Below are 24,592 nucleotides of genomic sequence, written 5' to 3'. Positions count from 1 at the left end.
AGAGAAATGATAGTGGAATGGAGACAGGAGAACAGAATTATACAGTATGCACATTTTTCAGCCATGAACAGAATACAGAAGAGCGACTACATTTAAAAAAAATATGCAGTATAACTTTATACATTCATACATAAAAGTGCTTACTGTTCGCAGCATGTGGCTCATGCAATGAGCTGAAACTATAAAAGCATTCGTGACAATTGTGTTTAAAAAAGGGATTGAGTGTTTTATACTATTGGCCTCACAGCATAGAATTGCTTTCTCTGGATAACATTACACATCTCATATTCAACCCCTCCACCCTGAATGTTGTAATATCTTAAAGTGATTGATTACGTGTTTGGCGATGCGAGATTACTGTTATTGTTTATCCAAACCACCCAGAATGCTAATGCGAGGAACTTATAAAGGAAAACTTTCTAAAGCTTTGACCTCACAACGTTTCATTTGGAGAAGACGAATGCGTTCTGAAGTTTTAATAAAGAACAGCTTTTGTAGGTTTATGCACTGTTCTTCCACTGGCTATATGCACACTTCATCACGACACGCAGCTGTGCTGAAACACCAGGTGAGCTCCGCTGTTCTGTCGGCTTCTGTTTTCATGTACTATCGCCTTCACTGTGTTCTTTAAAAAAAAAAGGAAATATTGTAGAGGAAAAGTCTGTATATCCGGTCTAGGCCCTTCTGATGTTCAGTTTTGGTTTGGTTGCCTTCTCATAAGGAAGCTACTAACTGTGAGGTAGTGCTGTGCGATTAATCGAAATTAGACGTAATCGTCAATCCTAGCCTTCATCATTTACAAAAACAACATAATCGAGGTAAACGATTATTGTGACGCATTCCATTTAGCAAGAATCCTCTCTTTCCTTGTAGTATAAATCCACAGCGCACCCTTTTCTCTACAGCGGTTCAGCAGTGCTATTTATTTTCAGTTAAATTCAGAGTTTAAACGCTAAGTATTTTCTATGTTGTTTTAAAGGTTAATGGAAATCGTGTTTAATAATCGGGATCTCAATATTGGCCAAAATAATCGTGATTATGATTTGTGTCATAATAGAGCCATTGCATGGAGGCAGCGTACCGTGCAGTTCTATGCAAAGGACCAGCACCAGAAGTGATGTTTCAGTTGAACGGTGATGTAATGCTCCAGTTGGTTGGTTTATCGGGCTGTTTTGTGGTCGCCGTGACGGGGATCTAGTTCCACGCTGAGTGTTGTAGCAGCCACGGGATTCCAATGCGGATAATTGTTCCAGGAGCTTAGTGATGTGGGCCACCTGCCGGAACAGTTGGTGTGTACAGAACATGCGCATGTGTGTGTATATGGAACAGGAAAGACTAGCATGTGCCTATACGTTCTAGCTTTGCCTCTTTGCATTATTACGACAAGGTCACGACAAAGATGCGCAGAAATAATTTATTAGCTGGAAGACGGCGTCTCAGACGGTGTGGATAGCAGGCACACACATATAAAAGAACTCATAGTTGGGTCAAATATGGAGAAACGCCGCTGTTTGTTTGAATTATACCCAACCCTGAATATTTTTTTATTCTTTTAAATTCAACATTTATTTCAAATACAAATATTGTTTCGAATTGCTTAGAAAATAAAAATTGGAGAAACAGGACAGAAAGACAGAAAAGATGCTGTGTATTTTTTTCAGACCTCAAATACTGCAAAGAAGACAAGTATAGATTCACCTTTAAGCAATACAACATGTACATGTTTTTAGGGAAATTTAAAATATATATTTGTTATGTGTAAACCTTTTCATGTGTCTTGTCATGCTGTCAGTCTTTCACGACTGTCGGAGGACTTTGTCACTCCTGACGAACATTCAACAGACACTAGGACCGGAATGGCCGCAATACATCTGGAAATGATGATCAAAATGAACCATTAGAATCGTCTCTTTATTTTTTCACCGGCTGTATATATCTTGCACAGCTTGCATTCTATGCGCTATAAAAATTGTTGCGTCATTTTCAACCAAGCATCGAGTCAAAAAAGGGACAAACCCACCTGTAGAGTTAAAATAACCCAGAAAATGTTTATATTTGACCCAACAATAGTTTAAAACAACCCAACGTTTGGATTCAAACAACTCAAGATCCCCAGCGGTTTGGTTCATGCCTTTTAGACCCAACACTGGGTTGATGTACAGTTTACTAGAATAACATTTCACTACAGGTCCTATATGCATATAACCAAGTATGTTGAATCTAATCTAGACCACGTGACATTGTGTCATTGACGTATTTGTAGCAATTCTGAGAGTGCAATAACGCTAACACGCATGCACACAACACATGCATGAAGTCAAAGCACGCACACACCAATTCATCCATCCCCATACTGCTTATCCTTATTGGGGTCACTGGGAATCTCGGCTGTGACGGACTGAAGCGGGGAAACCCTGGACAGGTGGCCGGTGCATCACAGGGCCGCATGCACAGATGCTCACATGTAAATGCATAAACACACATACATACAAACGTCAGACGTTGAATTTTGATGTCAATTCCACTATTGCACGCACGTGTTACATATAGTATTCAGTTTCATTACATCATTACAAGTCCCTTACTTTACTTTTTCAAGGGGAAAGTAATTGAATTACAGTAACTAATTACTTTGTCACAGGGTTGAGTTTCTGTGGATGTCAGTGAAGGTTTCTGTCTCGCATTCTCCTCCTTAATCCCATTATAGTGTTAGTGTGTCTGGGGTTAAGCGTGCATGCATGCGTGTGTGTGCATGTTTACATGCTTGAATGCGTGTGCGTGCGCAGATGTTGTTGTGAGGTCAGATGTTGTCTGATCCTGTCTGTCTGCAGTGTCTTAGAAACAGACTGTAATGCTAACAGAACGGGATTTCTCTAATAACATTAAAGAGAGAGGAGAGAGAGAGATGGAGGAAGACATGAAACAACATTATGTAGAAATGACGGCGGGGCAGCGCTGAGCAATGTGATCTCGGAGGAGACAGAAACAAAACGCAACACAACAAAATGATGTCAGTCTGAAAGGATTAGACTCACAACTTTGACTGACATGTACAGTGACCAACCATTGCTCAGCTGTTTAAGGTTCGGTTTCTTCGCGATGAAGTTCTCCGTGCGCGCTCTGGGCCTACGAGAGAAGATTCACAGCCTCAAAACCTCAATCACCACAACAACGCTCCTTTTCTCGCTGTCTCTCTCGCACATGCACACATTTCATCTCTGCTTTAATTTATTTTTTATTCTCCGCGTGCCGGAATATGATGTATTTCCCTAGACGTAACAAGCTTCTCTTATGAGGTTTGTCTCCATGTGTGTGTTTCTTCTTACTAAGCGCTATTTGTGTACCTATTTTTTGGAGATGAAGAACAAAAGAAGCAATAAGTTTATTTCTCTGTTACCTCTCTGCGGGTGGTGAACAACTGAAGTGTTTGATGTGATGGTATCAGATATGTTGACAGATCCACAGAGCTGATCATCTGCTGAACGAGCAAATTTGAGCCTGTCGTGCCTGAACACGACTGCCTACACACAGCATAACCACAAACTCTGTGTGTGTGTGTGTGTGTGTGTGCGCTGTTATCATTTTCTTGCATAATTTTATAAAGCTGATAAAATTGACCTAGATTTTTAATGATGCACTTGTGCAGTTTGCTGTGTTCACACATCAAGACTCCCTGCAGTCTTTGCTTTTCATAAAAGGCAGAGGATTTCTTCACTGTAGTTTTACTATATGACAACTCTCTCTCTCCTCTCTCTCTCTCTCTCTCTCTCCTCTGTTTGTCTTATCAATCTTTTTCTCTTTCGCTCTTGTGCCTTTTTTGTACGTCTCATGCCATGTTTCTCTCTTTCTTTCTATAACACACTTTCTCCCATCACAAAACTGTCACAAACACAAAACTGTCTGGTTCTTTCAGAAACTCTCTCTCTCTCTCTCTCTCTCTCTCTCTCTCTCTCTCTCTCTCTCTCTCTCGCACACACACACACACTATAACACACTTTTTGTCCGTCTCTCTGTCTCTCTCTCTCTCTGTCTCTCTCTCGCTCACAAACATAAACACACACCCACACACTGTCTCTCTCTCTCTCTCTCTCTCTCTCTCTCTCTCGCCCCCACACACATAAACGCACACCCACACTGTATCAAACTTTTTTGTCCGTCTCTCTCTTTCTCTTATTTTAACACAAAGACACACTCTCTCGCTCTCACACACACACACACTGTATCACACGTTTTTTGTCCGTCTCTCTCTTTCTCTTATTTTAACACAAACACACACTCTCTCTCTCTCTCTCTCTCTCTCTCTCACACACACACACACACACTGTATCACACGTTTTTTGTCCGTCTCTCTCTTTCTCTTATTTTAACACACACTGTCTCTCTCGCTCTCACACACACACACACCCACACACTGTCTCTATCTCTCTCTCTCTCTCTCACACACACACACACACACACACACTTTCACTTTTTCTCTCTCTCTCTCTCTCTCTCTCTCTCTCTCTCTCTCTAACTGTCTGTTTCTCTCTGTTTCACACAGACGTTCTTCCTGTCTCTCTCTCACTCTCTGTCTCGCTCATTTATCTGTCTGTCTTCCGCTTACAGTGCTGTTGTCCATCTTTTATTTTCTCTCCGTCTATCTTACACCCAAGCAGTGTCTGTCTCTCTCTCACTTGCCGTCTGTCTGTCTGTCTGCAGGAGAATCCATACCTCTGCAGTGATGAATGTGATGCGTCTAACCCCGACCTGGCTCACCCGCCGCAGCTGATGCAGGACCGAGAGCGCAGTGGTCTGATTACATACTGGCAGACGGTCACGTGGAGTCGGTTTCCCGAACCTCTTCAAGCCAACATCACCCTGACCTGGAACAAAACCCTGGAGCTTGCAGACGACATCCAGATCACCTTCGAGTACGGCCGGCCCACTATTATGGTTCTAGAAAAATCTCTGAACTTCGGTCGCACGTGGCAGCCCTACCAGTATTACGCAGATGACTGCGTCGACACCTTCGGCATGCCGCCCAGGCGAGTGCGTGACCTGAACGCTGCCAACGCCACGCGGGTCATCTGTACGGAGCAGTACTCCCGCTGGGTCGGCTCTAAGAATGAGAAGGTGGTGCGGTTCGATGTGCGCTCGAGGTTTGCCATCTTCGCCGGCCAGAGATTGCTCAACATGGAGGGGTTGTACACAAGGATGGAGAGCATGAAAGGCCTGCGGGACTTCTTCACGTTCACAGATCTGAGGCTTCGCCTGCTCAGGCCCGCTCTCGGAGGAACGTATGTCCAGAGAGAAAACCTGATGAAATACTTCTACGCCATCTCTAACGTGGAAGTCCTTGCCAGGTGAGAACAGACAAACCTGATTTTATCTTATTGTTACAACAGATAAATGGAAAGAGAGTATTCGCATTTTAAAATCTTACAGTAAATATTAATTTTAGGATCATGCCACTAGTGTGTTAACTTATTTGAAAGCCAAAAACAGTCATGTTTGATGGTTAAAAGACTTTTGGAAGACACAGATGGTGCGCTGCATATAACAGCATTTTTGTGCTTAAATGTAAAAAGAATTAAGTTAAAATGACAAGAATAGAGATTCAACATTGTGAGACAAAAAGTTGTACGATGCAAAAATGAATAACATATTTTAAGAAACATACCAGAATTGCAAAAACCAAGCTGTAAGGAATAGTTCAATATAAAACATGTCTGAACTATAAGAAGAATAGAAATTGTGTAAATTAAGTTAAATATTTGGAGAAACAGGCCAGAAATACAGGAACGACGTTGCAATTATCAGACAATATGTCATACATTGCAAAAAATAAAGCAAAATATTTCGAGAAACAGAATGAGCTTTTAATCTTTTATACATTTTGTGCATCGTTGGTTGCTTGTGAGATTTGATTATTCAATTAACAATTTCCACAAACTAGAGAAATGATCAAAATCAAGTTAAAAATGAGCTTCTGTAAAAGAAATGAGAGAAAACTCCTAATAAGATCTCGAGTAACTGTAATACACCTCTGAATGACATGAATGTGTTTTAGCAGTATTAGATGAAGAGTAATCTACTTCAAGTTAGTATTCATAAACCGTTCACTACAGCTCATCTAATCAAATTTGTGTTTTCTTACCGAGTCAAACAAATGCTTGTTATGGTTCTATCATCTCTTGTGTCTAGCTACAGAACGTGTCCAATAAGCATTACCTGTACTTGGAGATGCACAAATGATGTGTAATAACGGTTGAGTCATTACAGATATGACTAATAGTAGGGTGTTAATATGAAAGCTTCTAAAAGCGTGTTAACAGTAACGTACATAAGGGTTCTCAAGAGTACCGTAGTCTAAAACCATCAATGGATCACAATATACAGAATCTCCATCAGTAAAAGCCACAGACATTTCTTGCAAGAGTTTGGACGAGACTGAAGTAAAGGAACTAAAATCATGTTGTTGTAAAATGAGTGATGGGAAGAGAGATAAAGGTATTTTTGGATGAAAATCAATGTGAACAAAAGACTTCATCAGCTAATTCTACAAATCTTACAGTCAGAACTTACATTGAATCCAAAGACACCTACATTCACTTATGGCAGGAACAACTGGAGAGACCTGAGGAGGGTCACCTGCCCAAGTGCATGATGGGTACAGTTCATGGACCAAAACCAAAAGATAAAACTGATAGTAAGTGATAAAGTAAACTGATGACTATCGTCACTTTGTGAGGTACTAGTTACTTTTGGTAGTGAAAGGAGTGTTATTGCTGAAAGGTCGTTCTTTTATATCTCAAGAGATTTGATGGAGCTCTCAGAGTTGTGTTTCATTTAAGTCTTCCTAAGATTAGGAGAAACAAAAAACAAACAAATGAGAGAATAATTCAAACCCATGAAGAGTATGGAGGTGTAACATGAATGTAGATTGTAGAGGTAAAATAATCTGAATTTTAGTAAATATGATGAGAAATGTGAAATCATATTGAAATCTTCAATAATGACTTTTGATTACAGACTTAACGAATCTGAGCTCAGTTTGACACATTGTTGACATCTCTTGGGAATCTCTAATGACAGAGACATTTGTCAGAAATCTCAGAAATATCTGAGACAATTACGACGCACGTTTTATCATGAAATTGCAAATATTGCAAATAGTTTATCAATGTGGGTCATTCTCTTTTTAAAATAAGTGTGTCCACTTCTTTCTTGTATGAGTATCTATCTTAAATGACGTATGTTAGACAACGTGGGCGGAGCCTCCGTTAACTCCTCCTCTTTCACCTGTCAGTCTGCTGCCAGTTCCATTTCAAAATGCGACGGTGGTTTTTATACAACCAATCAAATCACTGAGAAAGACGAAAGCCACGCCCACATTTTTTCCCACAAGTAAAAACGATATCAACTTCCGCTTCACGGGGACTTTAAGTTATTTGCTCATCATTTGATGTCTAGGAGAAATAATTGTAATATTATAAAGATCTCATCTGTCATTTTTCTTAAGTGATATATCAGACCTGAAACAACAGCAGAGATAGAGACCTATTAACATTTACTTAAAGGATTAGAGAATCAATAAACATAAAAAGATCAAATAAAATTTCGTACAAGAATGTTTTCAAGATGAAACTTTACTTCTGTGTTTGTGTGAAGAATATATGAATACTGCAAGTACATGTTTAATGTAAGATTTATGGATTGTCATTCCTTTACTCAGCGAGGCCTTAGACATCTGAATTAGGATACACTTCATTACACTTGAGTTTACATTCTAAACCCTGACCACACACACACACACAATCTCTCAGCGTTCACTGTCACACACCTATTTCTACAGTATATAGTCCACTGCTGAGATTGCAGATCGCTTTGATAAATGTGAAGTTATAGCTGCATTTAAAGACACACACGCACACGCCGTGACAGTGTAAAATCCTGACATGTACAGTTCTGTTTGACAGTGAGTGATAACATACTGTAATGTGTGTCTGTGTCATCACACGTTCACCGATACACAAACATGTGTTGTATTATAGGTCACAAACCCACGAGCATCACTGCATTTAGATGTAACTACTCAATACAGTTTGCACAGAAAAAGCATGAAATAAAATGAATAATATTTATCTGCTGTGTATACTACTGTATCTGTATAACACTGAGACAATCTGCCCACTGTGTTGTGGTTGAATATCCGTTTCAGGAAAAATAAATATATATATAATGTATATCCAAGATGACTTTTAAAAAATCATGTTGTTTTGTGCCTTTCAATGAATATCAATCAAACTGCAGTTGTTTTGTTTTGATTTAAGACATAATAACGTGATAACATAATAAAAACATGATTTTAGATTATTTTTAATGGAGTTATCTCATTTTATTTTCAAAAATGAGGTATTTTATTATGTTAACATGTGTTTTATTGTGTTAGTCAGCTGTATTTTTTCGAGTTATTATGGCATAAATCAAACCAAACCAACTGCAGTTTGATTGGTATGCACAATAAAAAAAGAGTTATCTCATATTGGAACCAAACTCTTCATACACACACATATATATATATATATAGTTCAGCATGTATCTATAACTGCCCTGGTGATGCATTTCCTGTAGTATTTAGTCATAATAGAGCCATTTAAACACAGACACACACACACACACACACACACACACACACACGCATGGTAACACAATCCCATGATCGATAATGTATTCTTAGACTGAGACTGGGTAAGATCGGCCTGATAGCTATCGATCCATCACAACATGTGTGTGTGTGTGTGTGTGTAGATCTCTGAAGTACACTGCTTGTTTCTATGTGAGTGTGTGTATTTTGTCGTAAAAGTGTGTCTGTTATGGGAGTCGGAAGTGGAATCTTTTTGCTGATATGATTTTCTTGGTTTTCCACATGGTGCGTGACCTCATGCAGATTAAATTCTGATTTTGTGGGATTGACAGAGTAATTAATGCTGTGAAGAAACAGACTGGATGTGACAAACCTCTCACACACACACTGAAATATATAAAGGTGAGACCGCACAGGAAAGTGTGAAATAGAGAAAGATCCGTGTTACGACTGAAAAACATGCATTTGTTTCATCTGAAGCAGGGATATACGTATATGAAGAGTTTGGATCCAAAATGAGCTTTTTTATTGTGCCTTTCAATGAATATCAATCAATCTGCAGTTGGTTTGTTTTGATTTAAGACATAATAACTCAAAAAATACAGTTAACGCAATAAAAGCATGAAAACAAACTCTTCATATATGCATACAGTTTGTTTGTTTTATGTGTGTGTACACCAATGTCAAAATGAAACCTTAATACACATATCAGATCTTTAGCTCTCACATTATTCCAAAGGTGTAAAAAGAATTGTTTTATAATCCTTAATCACAACAATAACTTGCTACGCTTCTAAACCTACATTTCTTTATGGACGACATCGCTGTTATTTTTCAACCCCTCTCATCCAGCACCTGTCATACAATAAGGATCTCTTACCTCCAGTGAGCAGTTACAGATGGATCAAGTCTCATCGTACATTTAATCTCCTTGAATATCCTGTTAAACCTGGAAATGACAGAAATAGAAATATCAGTCTTATGTGTTTCTTAAGACTCAAGGATACAGCAAGATTGAATATTCGGCTATCTCTGGAAACATTTAAAGTCACTGACCGTATAAACTCCTGTAGGTGAAATATCGTACAGATATCCCGTCATCATATGAGTTCAATGCACAAATCGACTCGACTCTTTCGGTGTCCAAGCAGAGAATAATCTGTGAGAAGAAGACTACTGGATTTATACTGTATAAAGGCTGCAGTAACCTTGAAAGTATTCGAAAGTAGAAGAATTAAGGTCATCTTAAAGAGGACATATGCCAAACTTCTGCATCATTACAGGTCATAAAGTTGACGTTTAAAAGATTCCTGCAAGATCCATTTGAACAAGTTTACAATAAAACAAAACAGTGGCAAAACTCAGCCGCCTTCTTTTTGGTACATACAAGGTAAATAAAAATAAAGGGCCTGAACCCAACTTTCATATGTAATGTGTACATTTTCACCATGTGTCGGGTTTAACCAGTTCCCATCATACAGGTGAACTATTCAATTCAGTTATTTATATAGCGTATTATATATTATAATTATTTATATATTAGTATTAAAATAACAAGTGTCCATCGCTTTATCACTTTAATAGTTGTTAAACTATAAACATGTACAAAACACTTTCTTTGTAGAACTGCGCTGTGTCTGGTCCTGCTGTCTGAGAATCTATTTCAGTTTCAATGAATTATCTGAGCAAATACTGTTCAAGTTTATCCGCAAGACATTTCAAAGTTTCCTTTTTACAAATGTTGCTGTTGAGCTTCAGACAAGAGCGTCTGAATATTTCATGTCCACTACTTTTCTGCACTGTACGTGAACTGCAACGTATATGTGAGTGTGCTGTGACAGCTACAGGTCACCAATAAATAATCTGTGCACTCAAAGCTCTGGAGGGCTGTCTAGTGTCGGTACATGAGGGATCTCACACAGACACACACAGCTGCTATAGGCGTTATACAGTGTGACTTTGTGAAAAGCCAGGATGTCTGTCTCTCTGAGTTATAACTATACACCGTGTCCTCCTCGAAGGACAGAAGAAGAGAGAGAGTTGAGATTGTGTTAACCGTGTGTGGTCGACCCCTGGAGTGATTGTATTAAAGCAATCTCAAAAGACCAGACCAGATTTCATAGGACACAGAAAGATCATAAAGAGAAATCAGGGAGGATTTAAAGAAACAGTTAATTCTGTCTTTATTATCCCTGAAACCTGAATGATTTTCATTCTTCGCGTAAGGAAAAACGGTGACCTTTTGGCTTTCTAGCTTCGAAGTGCGCAGCTTTAACCCAGAAATTCACAATATTATGATGCAAATGTCCGCATTCATTTTCTTCAGGAGATGTTTAAATGGACTTTCTGTGTTGTTTTTGTAACTTTTGTGTCATTCATCTCCACTTACTTTTACCACTGCTTCTCATGTGGAAGAGAATGTTGTTACAGGCCCAAAAAAGTGGTAGGAGATGAAGAGAGAATTAAAACAAAGTCCAATTAGTAACGTGTTCCCTTGTGTCCTCACCCAAACTTCATGGCTTTTCATAGACAAACTATCATTCATGTAATAGGTATTTAAATGAGAGAATCAGATCGCAGTTCTTCACAGGGACAAAATGAAAGAGAGCGAGAGAGAGAGAGGATGAGTGATTTATGCTCTCATGCAGACGGATGATTTGATAATAAAAGTGAACTCAACCTGCGCTGCCTCTTCAGTCAGTGTCAGCGTTTGACTCGAATCTTCCCTCATTCTCTCCCTCTGTTATCTTTACAGGGATGGTTTTCTTGGCGTCCTTTAATTTTTAAATGTACAAACAAAGTAAAGCAAACAAGCTAACTTTGAGCCCTACAGCTCTCTTTTCATCTATCTCTCTCAATCCCTCCTTCTCTACTGTAATCCCAACATTTGCTCTGTTTATTTCTCAAGAGAGCCACTAGGAGGGAGACAGATAGAGGGAAAAAGGAAGAGAGAGTGAAGAGAGAGAGAGATTAAAGAGAGGTGTGAGGATGTCCTTGAAGAGAGTCTGTTTTCACAGAAAACATTAGCATAACATACTCAAAGCTTTTACACTCTTCAGTGCTAATAGTGCTCTCTCATACTCACTGAGGTGTTACTACTTGACATCAGAGTGATTTATTCCCAATTATCATTTCGCATACTCAGTTGTGGCACTGCACACTTGAAGTGATACTTCTTCACCCACAAATGAAAATGCTGTCATCATTTCCTCACCTTCAAGTTGTTCCAAATGTGTATAAATGTGTTTGTTCTGATGAACGCAGGGAAAGATATTTGGAAGAATGCGGGTAACCAGACAGATTTTGCCCCCCATTGACTCCCATAGACACAAAAAGTGACCCAGAACTGTTTGCTGTCCTACATTCTTCAAAATATCTTCTTTTGTGTTCAACCCAAAATAATTATAATGTTATGTTTTCCTACTATGGGAGTCAATGGTCTGTTTGGTTACAAGCGTTCTTCCAAATATCCAAATACCACGATACCACGGTATCACAATATTTTGAACAAATAAAAAACACCGACATTCAAATGACATGAGTACGCAGATTTTTGACAGCATGTGATATTTTGACGGTATGATAAGCTTGAGCAAAAATCACGGTTTTACTGTATGGCGGTTTTGCGATTGCATAAAAACGTGTTTATAATGTCTGGGTAAAAACAGACTTTCCCATTGAACACAATTTATTACAGTATATTTTGAAGCAACGCAAGTAGTAAACATATACAGTATATCAGGTTAAAACAGTGCTTCCCAAACTTTTTGAAAGCATGGCGCCCCTTTCAAGTAATTTGTTGACATGCATTTCCAGTCTTTAAACCGAACGTTTAAATAAAATAAATGCAGATAAACAAACAACAAAACAGAACCTGATGGGTTCCTACACTTTTCGTCTTTGATGAGACATAAAAAACAGTGTATACCTTGCGAACGGTATAACAGAAACCTTGTTCTTAATGGGTTTAACTGAACCTTCTATATGTCAATTAATAGAAATTGAATAAGTCTACCACAGAAAAATAAAACTGGATTTGAACATCAAACTTAAAGCAACGTTGCCTGTTCTAATCTTCCTCCGCCTCAGCTCTCAAATCTCACTTGTGCAAGCTCCCACGTCATTAACATCAAGTACGATCAGTTCTCATGCAGCTTGTGACCAACTGCAACCAGTGTGAACCTATTTCCTCAAGAATAAACTGCGAGATCACACAAAATGTTGAGTTTGGAATGACATGCGAGTGAACAGTTCATTTAAATTTGTTTGATATTATCAGATGTGTCAAATATATTGAAGAAAGAGAAGCTTACTGAACTCCTCCTCCTGCATCTCCTGATGTATTTCTGACCCTCTTCTCTCTCTCTCATTTACTTTCTTGGTGTGTTGAAGACGCTTCTGGGTAATTTCTGTGTCTGTGTGCGTGCAAGGCTACGTTTCTCAGTTTTGAATCTATTTTCCCCCAAACCCCAGATCTTGGATCTTCGACGTTCACAGACACACACGCTGTTGAGATGTAAATTATTCACTTTCCGCTACGCAGTAAGACTCCACACAGAAGCCACACGCTGCGACACACGACACACATACTCACCCACATGCAAATACATACACATAAAAACCAAAACACAGAGGAGATGAGAGAAACTTTTGCATCTTGTCTGCGTCTCAGATATATATCAGAAATGTCTGTCGTTAGAGTTTCAGACAACATCTCAAATATTAATAACGATTATAATAAACTTGATTTTATATAGCAAAAAAGGAGTATCTCAAAGCGCAGAAGTGAAGAGTGAAGACATATAACAATAAGAAGAAGAAGTAAACACAGAAAAAACTAACCTTAAAACACCAAAGTAATACCTAAAGGCTAATCTGAAGAAATGGGCTTTAAGAGTAGATTTCAAAGCACTTAAAGATTCAATCTATCTGATTTCGATGGAAAGACACATTTTTGCGCATGAGAAGAAAAGGCACGATCACCTATAAAGACCACTAAACGACCAGAGTCAGAAGAACGTAACTGACGACTAGTAGTGTAGACAGCTCACATTTGTCAAGTCTGCAATCAAAAGTCAATATTATTGAAGTTCTCAATATGAACTCAAACATTTCTCATCAAATTGACTCAAATCCACATTATTTCACCTCTACATGTACATTGATTTACACCTCCAGAAACATCTAAAACGAAGTTGATACTTGAATGTAACCCAACTTAGAACTCCCTTAAATCTCTCGAGCTTTAAAAGAGCAACCTCTGAGCAATAATACATTCTTCTGAGCACACACACGCAAGTCACGCAAAATGACCTGTTACAGGTATAAGCCCTTTTAGCATGCACACACAGACACACACTCTCTCTCTCTCATACACACTCAGTTCGGTTGAAGGTCGTCTCTAAAAGAGACTGAATTCCTTTGGGTGCTGAGCATGCTCAGTGACCTTGTAACCCTAAAGCTTTTACCGTACAGCATTATGGGTAATGACTGGGTTTTAGATGAGGGTTAGTATGTAGTAGGCTCACACGCACATATATGCTAACACACACACACATACCTATACTTAACCTAATACACACAAAAAATATCCTCACAAGTACAACCAAACCTAAACACACAACAGGAATATAGAGGACATCAGTTTGCATGTGTTTGAAGGGCATGCACTGCATATACAGTATGTGTGTGTCAGATTGTACATACGTTGTCTCTAATTGGCCATGATGGAGTTTGTGTATCATTAGCCTCAGATGGCACGCTCGCAGTCCCTTCTCAAAATGTCTGATGTATTTCACACGCTCTTGTTTCCGACCGGTTCAAACGGCAAAAAACACCAGACCTTCTGCTGCAGTCAAAGCTTCGGCTACACAAGTCTAGCGTATCATATGTTTGTTAAAGGGTTAGCCCCTGCTGGCAGATGCCATAACTACAGTTACAAAATCATCCATCCATTCATCCTACATTTACATTTAGGCATTTGGCAGACGCTTTTATCCAAAGCAACTTACAAAGCATTATCCTATACATTTTACATAGGTATCTGCAATCCCCTGGGATCCAGCACACAACCTTGCGTTGTTGACGCAATCATTTAAAACATGAAGTAAAGAATATAAAGCACACAAATGATGGGCTTATACACGTAGGAATGGACATTTCGTCATGAAATCGAAATTTCATGGCTTTTAGTAAGACTATTTATAGATGGTTTCAGCGGCAACAACGTTAACAAACGTTACCGTATGTGACCCAAACTTAACTTCCACTAGACCTCAGCAAAGAATCAATAACTGTTGAAGAATTTTAATTTAATTAAATACAATATACAATAAAATATTAACATAGATGAATATGAATATCAATGAAATGGTTACATTATAACCAAGCACATACCGGAAGTTAACTTCGGGCCAGGCATGTGCATCTGATGAAAATGTCTTGTGCTTTGAAACAATGTCAACAAAATCTAGCACTGAAGCGTCTATCAAAATTTCTGTCTAATCAAATGTTCTCTAGAATCTGAGTCTTGCCCCACGTCACAAAAGATGCCGAAGCTTAAGACTGTAGGCTTGTTCGAGCTCAGATCACATTACCGCGCGAGAGAGTCGAGAACCGTCTGCTCCATATGCTTTTGAATCACTCTCGGTAAAGTGATGTCATCCACCTGTCAGTTCTTGCAGTACCGAATAAAGTCGAACAAGTGTGTTCTTGTGATGTCACCACAGGGTTGAACCCATCACGTGACTTCATAGCGATAAGTCGCATGACATTTACAACTCTGCTGTCTGACTCAAAACACCCGCAAAGATGGCATATTTCAAACTGCGTTCTTCTGGGGGATCTTGAGACAGGACAACAGAAGATGAGATGAGTGGGATGCTGTCGGAGAGCTCTGTGCAGGTATCACAGACACCACGTTTTGCAGAAAGGTCAAGATCGACCCGCTTGCTGCTTGTGACTTACTGTAGTTTACACACACTCAAAGCAATCTTTTGGTCATCATGGTGTTTCTTCTCAATCGTAGTAATCAAACAGTTTTGATTGAATCATTCAGTCATTATTTTCTATTGTCTCATTCCCTTTAAAAAATCAATAGTACATTCTCAGTCTTCCTCCTGCTTATTAGACACTCCAAACTCTTTCTTTTTCCATCGGCATGTCTGCTTTGCTCTTCAGTCACGCTTCAGTGAAAACGGTATTCCCTTCGCGATCCCGTCCGACTCCCACTCATTCAAAGTCTCTCCTCCCCCAGCCACACACATTCCGATCTTTCCAGCTGTGCATCCGCATATTTTTCTGTTCGGGATCAGGACTTAACACACAACCTTTGTAGATGCGCATCTGATCAGTGAGGTCTGTAATAACTGGAGAACGCTACAGAATCCATTAGCATTCCCAGTCATCTTATTAGGAGTTGCCTCGCTGGTGCGGATTTCAAAACTGCAATGTTTGAGTCAATGAATGTCCTTGAAATATACAAAAAATATACTTTTAATGCATGCCATTATGAGCATTTTGAGCTAGTTACTTTATGCTTATCATCATACAAGATCACTCACTAATGGCTTTAATGTAGTGGTTTTCAAACTGGGGGCCCAAAGATGATTTTGCGTTATTTTTATGAATCATAGAAATGTATCATACAGTTTATGCAATCAAACATCAGAAAAAGAAGACGACCAACCAAAAGAACTGAAGTTCTAACATTGTACAACTGAATATGTTTTGGTTCAATGAAATGTTTTATTTGGGGGGCGCAAAGCACTGCACTCTACACAAAGGGGCTCTTACAACGAAAAAGTTTGAGATCCATTTCTTTAATGCATAATTTTGTTGTGTGCTTTTGTTTTGTAGTTTTCGAAAAAAGACTGCAGCCTGTGCAATAAATTACGAGCATCTTATATTTAACCGCATATAAGCTAAATATAATGTGACCTTAACTTACATACATTTAATAGATTTTCATGACTTCACGACTCTTGTTCTGCTCCTGAGTGTCCTGAGTGAGGGAAGAAATCCCTCATGGTGAAATCTGGAGGGTCGTGAACCTCTAATAAATTAACCTATACAAAGAAAAACACAGATAGAATATAAAAAAGTGATAAATCCCAGTGTGCATTCATGCTTGTTTAGTCAGATTGATTTACTCATTGTTCATTTACATAATCCAAAACCCAGAGAGAGAGCGAGAGAGAGAGAGAGAGAGAGAGAGAGAGAGAGCGAGAGAGAGCGAGAGAGAGCGAGAGAGAGCGAGAGAGCGAGAGAGCGAGAGAGCGAGAGAGCGAGAGAGCGAGAGCGAGAGCGAGAGCGAGAGCGAGAGAGAGAGAGAGAGAGAGAGAGAGAGAGAGAGAGAGAGAGAGAGAGAGCACGTACACACTGCAGTTTTTGAAAGATCAACGCATTTATATTTGGGATTAAATCACCTAAATGATTGTTCTGCATATAGGGAATATAAGAATCAGTCCTGAAATTGCATATCAATACTCATAAGAACCATCTGCTGAAATTCACAAAACACAGAACTTCAGATTATTTTAAAATTGATTATTACATTAAAAGTCTTCAATGTACAGCTGCAAAAAGTTTAATTCTCTTGTTTAAGTTTAGTTTAGTTTTCACTTTTGCTGCAAGAAACTTTAACCCTACACAGTATGTGGAAAAATAAAATGGTGTAGGTGTAGAACACGGTCCCTGTAAAGTTCCAAACATCTCCAGTACGCTCATTAAACTATATAACAATATAGTAATACATACTATATAATAATACAGAACAACATGAATCACTTTATAATACAGAAGACAGAATCAGACTGTCAATCTTTTCAGGACTTTATGACAGAACACAAGTCTAGAGCATCACAGAGCGCTTTAAAACACTGCAGAGACTCAATAAAGGTTCTTCAATTCCCTCTTCTTATCAAAAGCCATTTTAGGATGTATTATGGTTCTTCAGAGATTAGGAAAGTTCTTAATGTTTCATTCTTTCTGGGTTCTTGAAACGATTTGCTCACCCTCATGTCAGTGTGTTGTTTTTTTCTCTGTAGAAAACAAAAGGAAAACCTTTAAAGAATCTTTATGTGTCTCTTTGGCACAACATCAGTTTATATTACATATGGCCATCAAGCTCCAGCGAGATTCCTCTGTTAGTTTCTAACTTTTCTTTAAGCGTGTTCGTCAAAGTCCACTTCGTGTGATGAATGAAGGACACAACGCTCTACAAACCATAAGACAACTCAGCTCAAACCAGACCCTAAAAGAGGAGGAGAGATGGTGTCAGAGCACGAGGGAAAGAGAGGAATGGAGCAAGGGCAAGAAGAAAAACTTCACAGAAGAAAAGAGAAAGCGAGAAAAAAAGAGTGTGAGAGAGATAGATGAGGGCTGGCTCAAGGTACAGGACGATGTCGTGAATATTTGATGCTGATGGATCCATGTTCACTCCAGCGGAACAAACTGGATTGGAGCTAGACAGTAACACTCTCTCTCTCTCTCTCTCTCTCTCTCTCTCTCTCTCTCTCTCGCTCTCACTCACACACACACACAAACAGCTCAGGTGGAAAAGTCTCATTTAGGATCAGGGCCATTTGGTCTTATACAAAAGCTCATATCCGCTCTACTGGACCCAATCTACAACAGCACACCTGTGTTCCTCTCTGTCTCTCTCTCTCTCTCTGTCTCTCTCTCTCTCAAGATTCAAGATTCAAGATTCAAAAAAGCTTTATTGGCATGATAAAAAAGTGTTTTACATTGCCAAAGCAGGAAGATTAAATATAAACATTCTGTATAAAATAAAATAAGAGTATCCTATATAAGAAACAATATGTACACATCAATACAGACATAAAAGTGCGAAGTATTGACAAAAGTTCTTAGTGAAAGTGACAGGATCCTGTCATAAGTGTCAGTTTGTGTGTGTTGTGTCAGTGTTGTGTGTGTTGTGTCAGTGTTGTGTGTGTTGTGTCAGTGTTGTGTGTGTTGTGTTGTGTTGTGTTGTGTTGTGTGTGTTGTGCTGGTTGTTGCTCTTCTGTCGTGACAGGACTTGACGTATCTCGCCGCCAGGTTTGAGCTGATGGGCTTTTCTCCCAGTATGTATGAGATCTTGTCCTGTTGTTGAAACTGGTTGAAGTCTTTGTGGAAGTTTGTGAACTGGGGGAAGAATGTTTCTCTGATGTCCGTATAGTTTGGACACGAGGTTAAGAAGTGCAGCTCTGTTTCCACTTGTCTCTGTGTGCAGTGTGGACACAGTCGCTCTTCTCTTGGAGTCCATGTCTGTCTGTGTCGGCCCGTCTCCACAGTGAGCTTGTGTTCACTGAGTCTGTACATGGTCAACACTTTTCTTAGTTTAGGGTCTGATACGCTTTTGAGGTATTCTGCCGCTTTATATTCTCTGTTTAATGACCGATAGCATTCAAGTTTACTTTGCTGAGCTGTTGCTTCTGTCCAGTGTTTGAGATATTTTTCTTTTTGTGTTTTTATCATTTGGTTAATTCTGGCTGGAGTTTGGGGTTCAGTTGGACACGTTTGGGGTTTTAGAGTTAGTTCTGAGATCAGTTGGATGAGACAACTTTTCTCTGGGTTCAGCTCCTGATGACGTAAGGCTTTGTGATGGAGTGATTCTGTATCGCTGTTCTTAAGGTGGTTATAGAATTTAATCGCTCTTTTTTGTATTTTAATTATTAGAGGATATAGTCCTAATTCTGCTCTGCAGGCGTTGTTTGGGGTTTTGCGTTGTACCCGTAGAATGTTTTTACACATTTCTGTTTGCAGAGTCTCAGTTGGGTGTTTGTCCCATTTGGTGAACTCTTGGTTGGTGAGGGGACCCCAAACCTCACATCCATAAAGTGCTATTGGTTCTATAACGGATTGGATTATTTTAAGCCAAATTCCAGCTGGGATGTCGATTTTTATATTCCTTTTGATAGCGTAAAAAGCTCTTCGTGCCTTGTCTCTCAGGTCGTTCACTGCCTTGTTTAAGTTTCCGGTGTTACTGATGTTTATACCGAGATATGTGTAGTTTTGGGTTTGCTCTAAAGGCACGTTGTTGAGTTTAAAGTTGTGATGTTGGTTTTGTCGACTATGCCTTTTCTGGAATATCATAACTTTGGTCTTTTTAAGGTTCACTGATAGCGCCCATGTTTGACAGAAAGTGTGCAGGATGTCTAGATGTTGCTGTAGACCCTCTTTTGTGGGTGACAGCAGCACCAGATCATCTGCAAACAGAAGGCATTTCACTTCAGTGTCTAGTAGGATGGGACCGGGTGCTCTCTCTCTCTCTCTCTCTCTCTCGTCTCCACCTGTCAACACCCACTCACACCTGTAATTTACACAACAAGATTGAAACGGTCTTCAAGCGGCTCAGTTTTCAGTCATATTTTGCCAAATCAAATCATTGAACATGGTCTAAACTGTCCTGCAATAAAAGCAAAAAAAGTGTGTGGATCATTGTCAAATGTACATTTATACTGATATGTACAAACACTTTAAAACTTTAAAACGGACGAGAAATTATCATACGAAGAAAGAAACCTACAAATAACCAATGGAAATATAGCTGCGAGCAGCGAGGACGGGCCCAAGCCATCAGCACAACCGACATTGCATCAGGAAAACTGTGCACAGCGGACACAAGCCTTAACATTAACTCTGGTTACTGGTAGTGAAAGGGTTACACTATAACTTCAAGAGTGTGAAATATAGAAGTAGAGGAAGATCAGCTGCTCATTTGGAGACCGTTTACCAGTTAGTTGATTCGTCAACATTGAAAAAATATATTAGAGTGGCAGTCTGAAAGTTTGAAAAAATATTTCTTAAGTGGGTTGTGCTTTGGCACTGCTGAATAAAACAAATATAGTTATACAAATAACCAATAGAATTAATGTCTGGTTCTTTCTGTGTGGTGTGTGTGTTTTTGTATACAGGTGTAAATGTAACCTGCACGCGTCTCAGTGTTTGTACGTGGATGGAAACTTACAGTGTCAGTGTGAACACAACACAACCGGACAAGACTGTCAGCGCTGCAAAAAAAGGATTCAAAGCCAAGGCCTGGAAAGCAGGATCTTATTTACCCACACCAAACGGATCACCAAACACGTGTGAGTAACACACACATCACACAAACACACACACCGAAGCCAACCAGATATTCACATAATATATACAAACACATATCAGATACAAATACACAAGATACACAAACAACACCTGTACACACACTTGAGATACACACATAATGTACAGGTTTCACTCCTTTCACCCACACGGATCACATCCCTAAACAGACTTAAGTAACACACACATAAGTAACACATCATTACTAATATCGGAGATCTTTACAGGTCCACACACAGAAACGTCAGATAGCCAGTTATCCAGCCGCCCGGATCTGATCCCATCTTGAAAACTTGGACAAAACGATCAGGAGGGAAACACAAGAGCGCTAAACAAGCTTGTGAGCTTAAATGAGGGATGAAAGAGGAAACAAAGAAAGAGGAAAAATCAAGACAAAGCCAAAAATAACCTAGGGATTTCATTTTCCTCTCGTTTTGTACAGTATCTAAGGGAGATCCCCTGAAACACAACGCCCCTCCATTTTACCAGCAGTACTGACGATAAAATAATAATCTAGGGCAGTGCGCGCGCACACACACACACACACACACAGATGAATTCAGCAGACTGCAGACCTCAACGTGCTTCACTTACACACACACACGAGTGCTTGAGCACTGCAGAGCCTTTTAGACTTCACAGATCTGTCAGTTCACAGTAAGATCAAGACTGCTATGTGGCCGCCCTATTCCCAGAGAACAGAGCAGAGAGAAGCACCGACTAACACCGCCATACTGCCTACACACACACACACAGGTTCAGTGATGCACAGCGTGTGCAGACAACATCTCCAATCTGCACGAATCGCTCACTGAACAAACAAACACACACAATCAAACACCAGCTCTGTTCTGAAGACTATTGAGCCGCCTAACTAGACAGCACTGTGCCTCCTTCACAAAAGCAGCAGTGCATCCTTCACAGATATATTTCATCAAACACTGAAAAGAGCGGATTATAAACTTGGATGAAATATAACATTCACAACTGTATTAAGAATTACACTTTTACTTTCAGAGATGTCAACCATATCTCTCACAACAGTCATAAAATGAATTAAAACCCATCTCTTCTGTGAACACTAGCTAACTAAAAACACGAACTCTTTCTTTCCACAGGTATTGTTCTAGCTTTTGTTGAAACTAGTAACTAGCACTATTGTATTATTATTGCTCCTGTAGACATTTCACTTATTGATCCCTGAACTCTCTGTAAAACGCTTTGGATGAAAGCGTCTGTTAAATGACTAAATTTAAATGTCTTTACTCAATGCACTAGACTACAAACATTTCATACTTTGCATATATCCCAACATTCTTAAACCAAGATACACTTACTTGAGAAGCAAATTTACATAGATTTGTTCAATTGTTGTATTTGAACTCTTCAGAGTACAATTTATACTTAAAACACAGCAAGTAATTGTTCATACCTGCATTTGTTAAAACTCTTTGTGATTGTAATGAGCATTATGTAAACTGAAATATACTGTATGATTGTACTGAAATGAACGACCAAAATAAACATAAAATAACAAAAAACAGAAAAGTTCAAATACAATGAACAATATTCCGAACACAAATCCTAAATATAGAAAATAATAAATTAAACAAAATAAAAATAATATCTCTTAGAAGATAGTGTTTTGGAACAGATCTATTGACTCTCTCTCTCTCTCTCTCTCTCTCTCTCTCTCTCGCTCTCTCAGGTTCTCAGGCCCTGGCTGGTTCTTCCTCTGGTTCCAGTAAGTACAGAATCCTGAATACAAGAGAGAATGTGCTCTCTCTCTTTCTCTCTGTCTTTCTCTCTCTCTCTCTCTTTCTCTCTGTCTCTCTCTCTCTCTCTTTCTCACTCTCTCTCTCTGTCTCTCTCTCGTCTCTCTCTGTCTCTCTCTCTCTCTCTCTCTCTCTCTCTCTCTCTCTCTCTTCTCTCATCTCTCTTCTCTTCTCTCTGTCTCTCTCATCTCTCTCTGTCTCTCTCTGTCTCTCTCTCTGTCTCTCTCTCTCTCTGTCTCTCTCTCTCTCTCTCTCTGTCTCTCTCTCTCTCTCTCTCTCTCTCTCTCTCTCTCTGTCTCTCTCTCTGTCTCTCTCTCTCGCTCTCTCTCTCTCTCTCTCTCTCTCTCTCTCTTTTTGTCTCACTCTGTCTCTCTCTCTGTCTCTCTCTCTGATATGTCAATCATCCCTCTCTCACTCTCTTTTCATTGTCTCTGAGCTCCATCCCTCCCTCATTGTGTCTTCTACATTTTTCATGGGCTGCTCGTCGCTTGACTTTCATCATCACCAAGCTGCAGAATCTGCCTTGAGTTCAGTCCGACATCAGAGAGAGCTAGAAAGATAAAGGGAAGATATAGAGGGAAAGAGAGGATGAAAGATAGAAAGCAGGAAAGAAAAAAAAGGGCTTTCCCAGGAACCGACTGTACGGCTCTCATGGTCAGGCCCTTCAAATTATTTATCTTTAAATGAATTTATATAAAAATACATCAGCACAACTTTTCTATGTGGTATTTTGACAGATGCTTACCCTGGTAAACGGTATTTATACGGTGAACCTTGATTTCACTTTATCATCAAATTTTGCTTTAACTTTGTTACAATATGATTCCATTTATGTTTATTACACAAAAGAGGTCGTAACAATTATTCTTCAATCAGCCGAAGCAACTCTTCCGGTGCCGGCTGCTAAGGATATCGTTTCCATAGCAACAAGCATCACGGCAGTGCCCCTGACAACCACAGAAACCATGGTGATTGTTTCTACAGCCGTTTCCCCCGGTACAACTACACCTCCCAAAACAACTTTATTTCCTACAACCCTACAAAAAGACATCATGATCACAGCAGCAGGTGGGACAGAGAATGGCACGATGTGCCCAGGGTCCAAAATTTACAGTTTGCCACACCTGACAATGGCAGGTGAATAAATACTGATCAATTATTGATCAATTTGCATTTTTTTTACATAATTTTCATGGTAAATCATTGTGTAATGGTGTCCTATCCAGGCAAAGAAAGCTTAAATTCTTCATGACCACACAGCCAGTCCAAACATACGTATTTACTGCTTCATTTTCTGCCTGGCAAGTGTTAGTTTTGAACCCTGGATGTACAGTAGCTATATGTCAAGATGTAGGTAGACAAACCAAGTGCTTGCGTGACTGTGAAAACTAGCTTTAGAAATTAAGAATCTCAGACCGCACAAAACATAAGGGGCTAGTCACATTTCGCGTCTAAATCCTGGTCAAATCGCTAGTCAAATGACCGGTGATGCACACAAGGCAGGCATTTGCGCACACCTGCCGCGTGTCTACATTTAAATTAACAAACTTGCACACACAAAACACACAAAATGAATCGCCCCTAAGGTTGGCCATTATATTTTGCCTGTCTCCATCACACACAGACATACAGTCGGTTTGACTTTATGTATTGTGACAGAGCGAGTTTTAAGTAATGCTGAGTGGGTCCTGTCGCAGCGGTGATTCTCATTTTAAGCACTGTCTGTGTTCCCGCAGAAAAGCACTTACGGAAAGTAGAGGTCAGGACGGTAGATATTTAAGAGCAGTTGTGCAACATGGCAAAGCTTTAAACTGTCTTTCAGTGACACACACAAACACAGACTCTCTTTAAGCAGCGTGTCATCATTGTGAATTGTGCGTTGATTGATCCAAGTGGGAATTTAGGAAAATGGGCATTTTTTCAGATAAACAGGAAATGATGTCACTACTTCTACACTTCCATTCATTTTTAATAGCACATACACAGAAAGTGGCGTGTGAAGAGCATATGGCCCAGAGAAATCAAACTCATAGATCATGTCCATGTTTTTGTCTCCTCTGTAGTCTAAAGGGTCTCCCACACA

The 24,592-nt window shown here is 39.4% G+C and overlaps 1 protein-coding gene across 1 annotated transcript in view; it reads left to right on the top strand.

Moving 5' to 3' along the window:
• The window catches only part of ntng2b (netrin g2b), a 46,285-nt gene that overhangs the window by 5,597 nt on the left and 16,096 nt on the right, over nucleotides 1-24,592 (top strand). The window contains exons 3-6 of the mRNA XM_079485901.1: nucleotides 4,699-5,342; nucleotides 20,545-20,718; nucleotides 22,443-22,478; nucleotides 23,386-23,577. Coding sequence (XP_079342027.1) covers nucleotides 20,586-20,718; nucleotides 22,443-22,478; nucleotides 23,386-23,577 — 361 coding nt within the window. The 5' untranslated portion in view covers nucleotides 4,699-5,342; nucleotides 20,545-20,585. The remainder of the gene's footprint in view (nucleotides 1-4,698; nucleotides 5,343-20,544; nucleotides 20,719-22,442; nucleotides 22,479-23,385; nucleotides 23,578-24,592) is intronic.

This window comes from Barbatula barbatula (genome assembly GCF_947034865.1).
Source record: "Barbatula barbatula genome assembly, chromosome: 22".
Lineage (NCBI taxonomy): Eukaryota > Metazoa > Chordata > Actinopteri > Cypriniformes > Nemacheilidae > Barbatula > Barbatula barbatula.
Note: the sequence above shows the minus strand (reverse complement) of the source record. Positions and strands in the feature narration are given on the sequence as shown.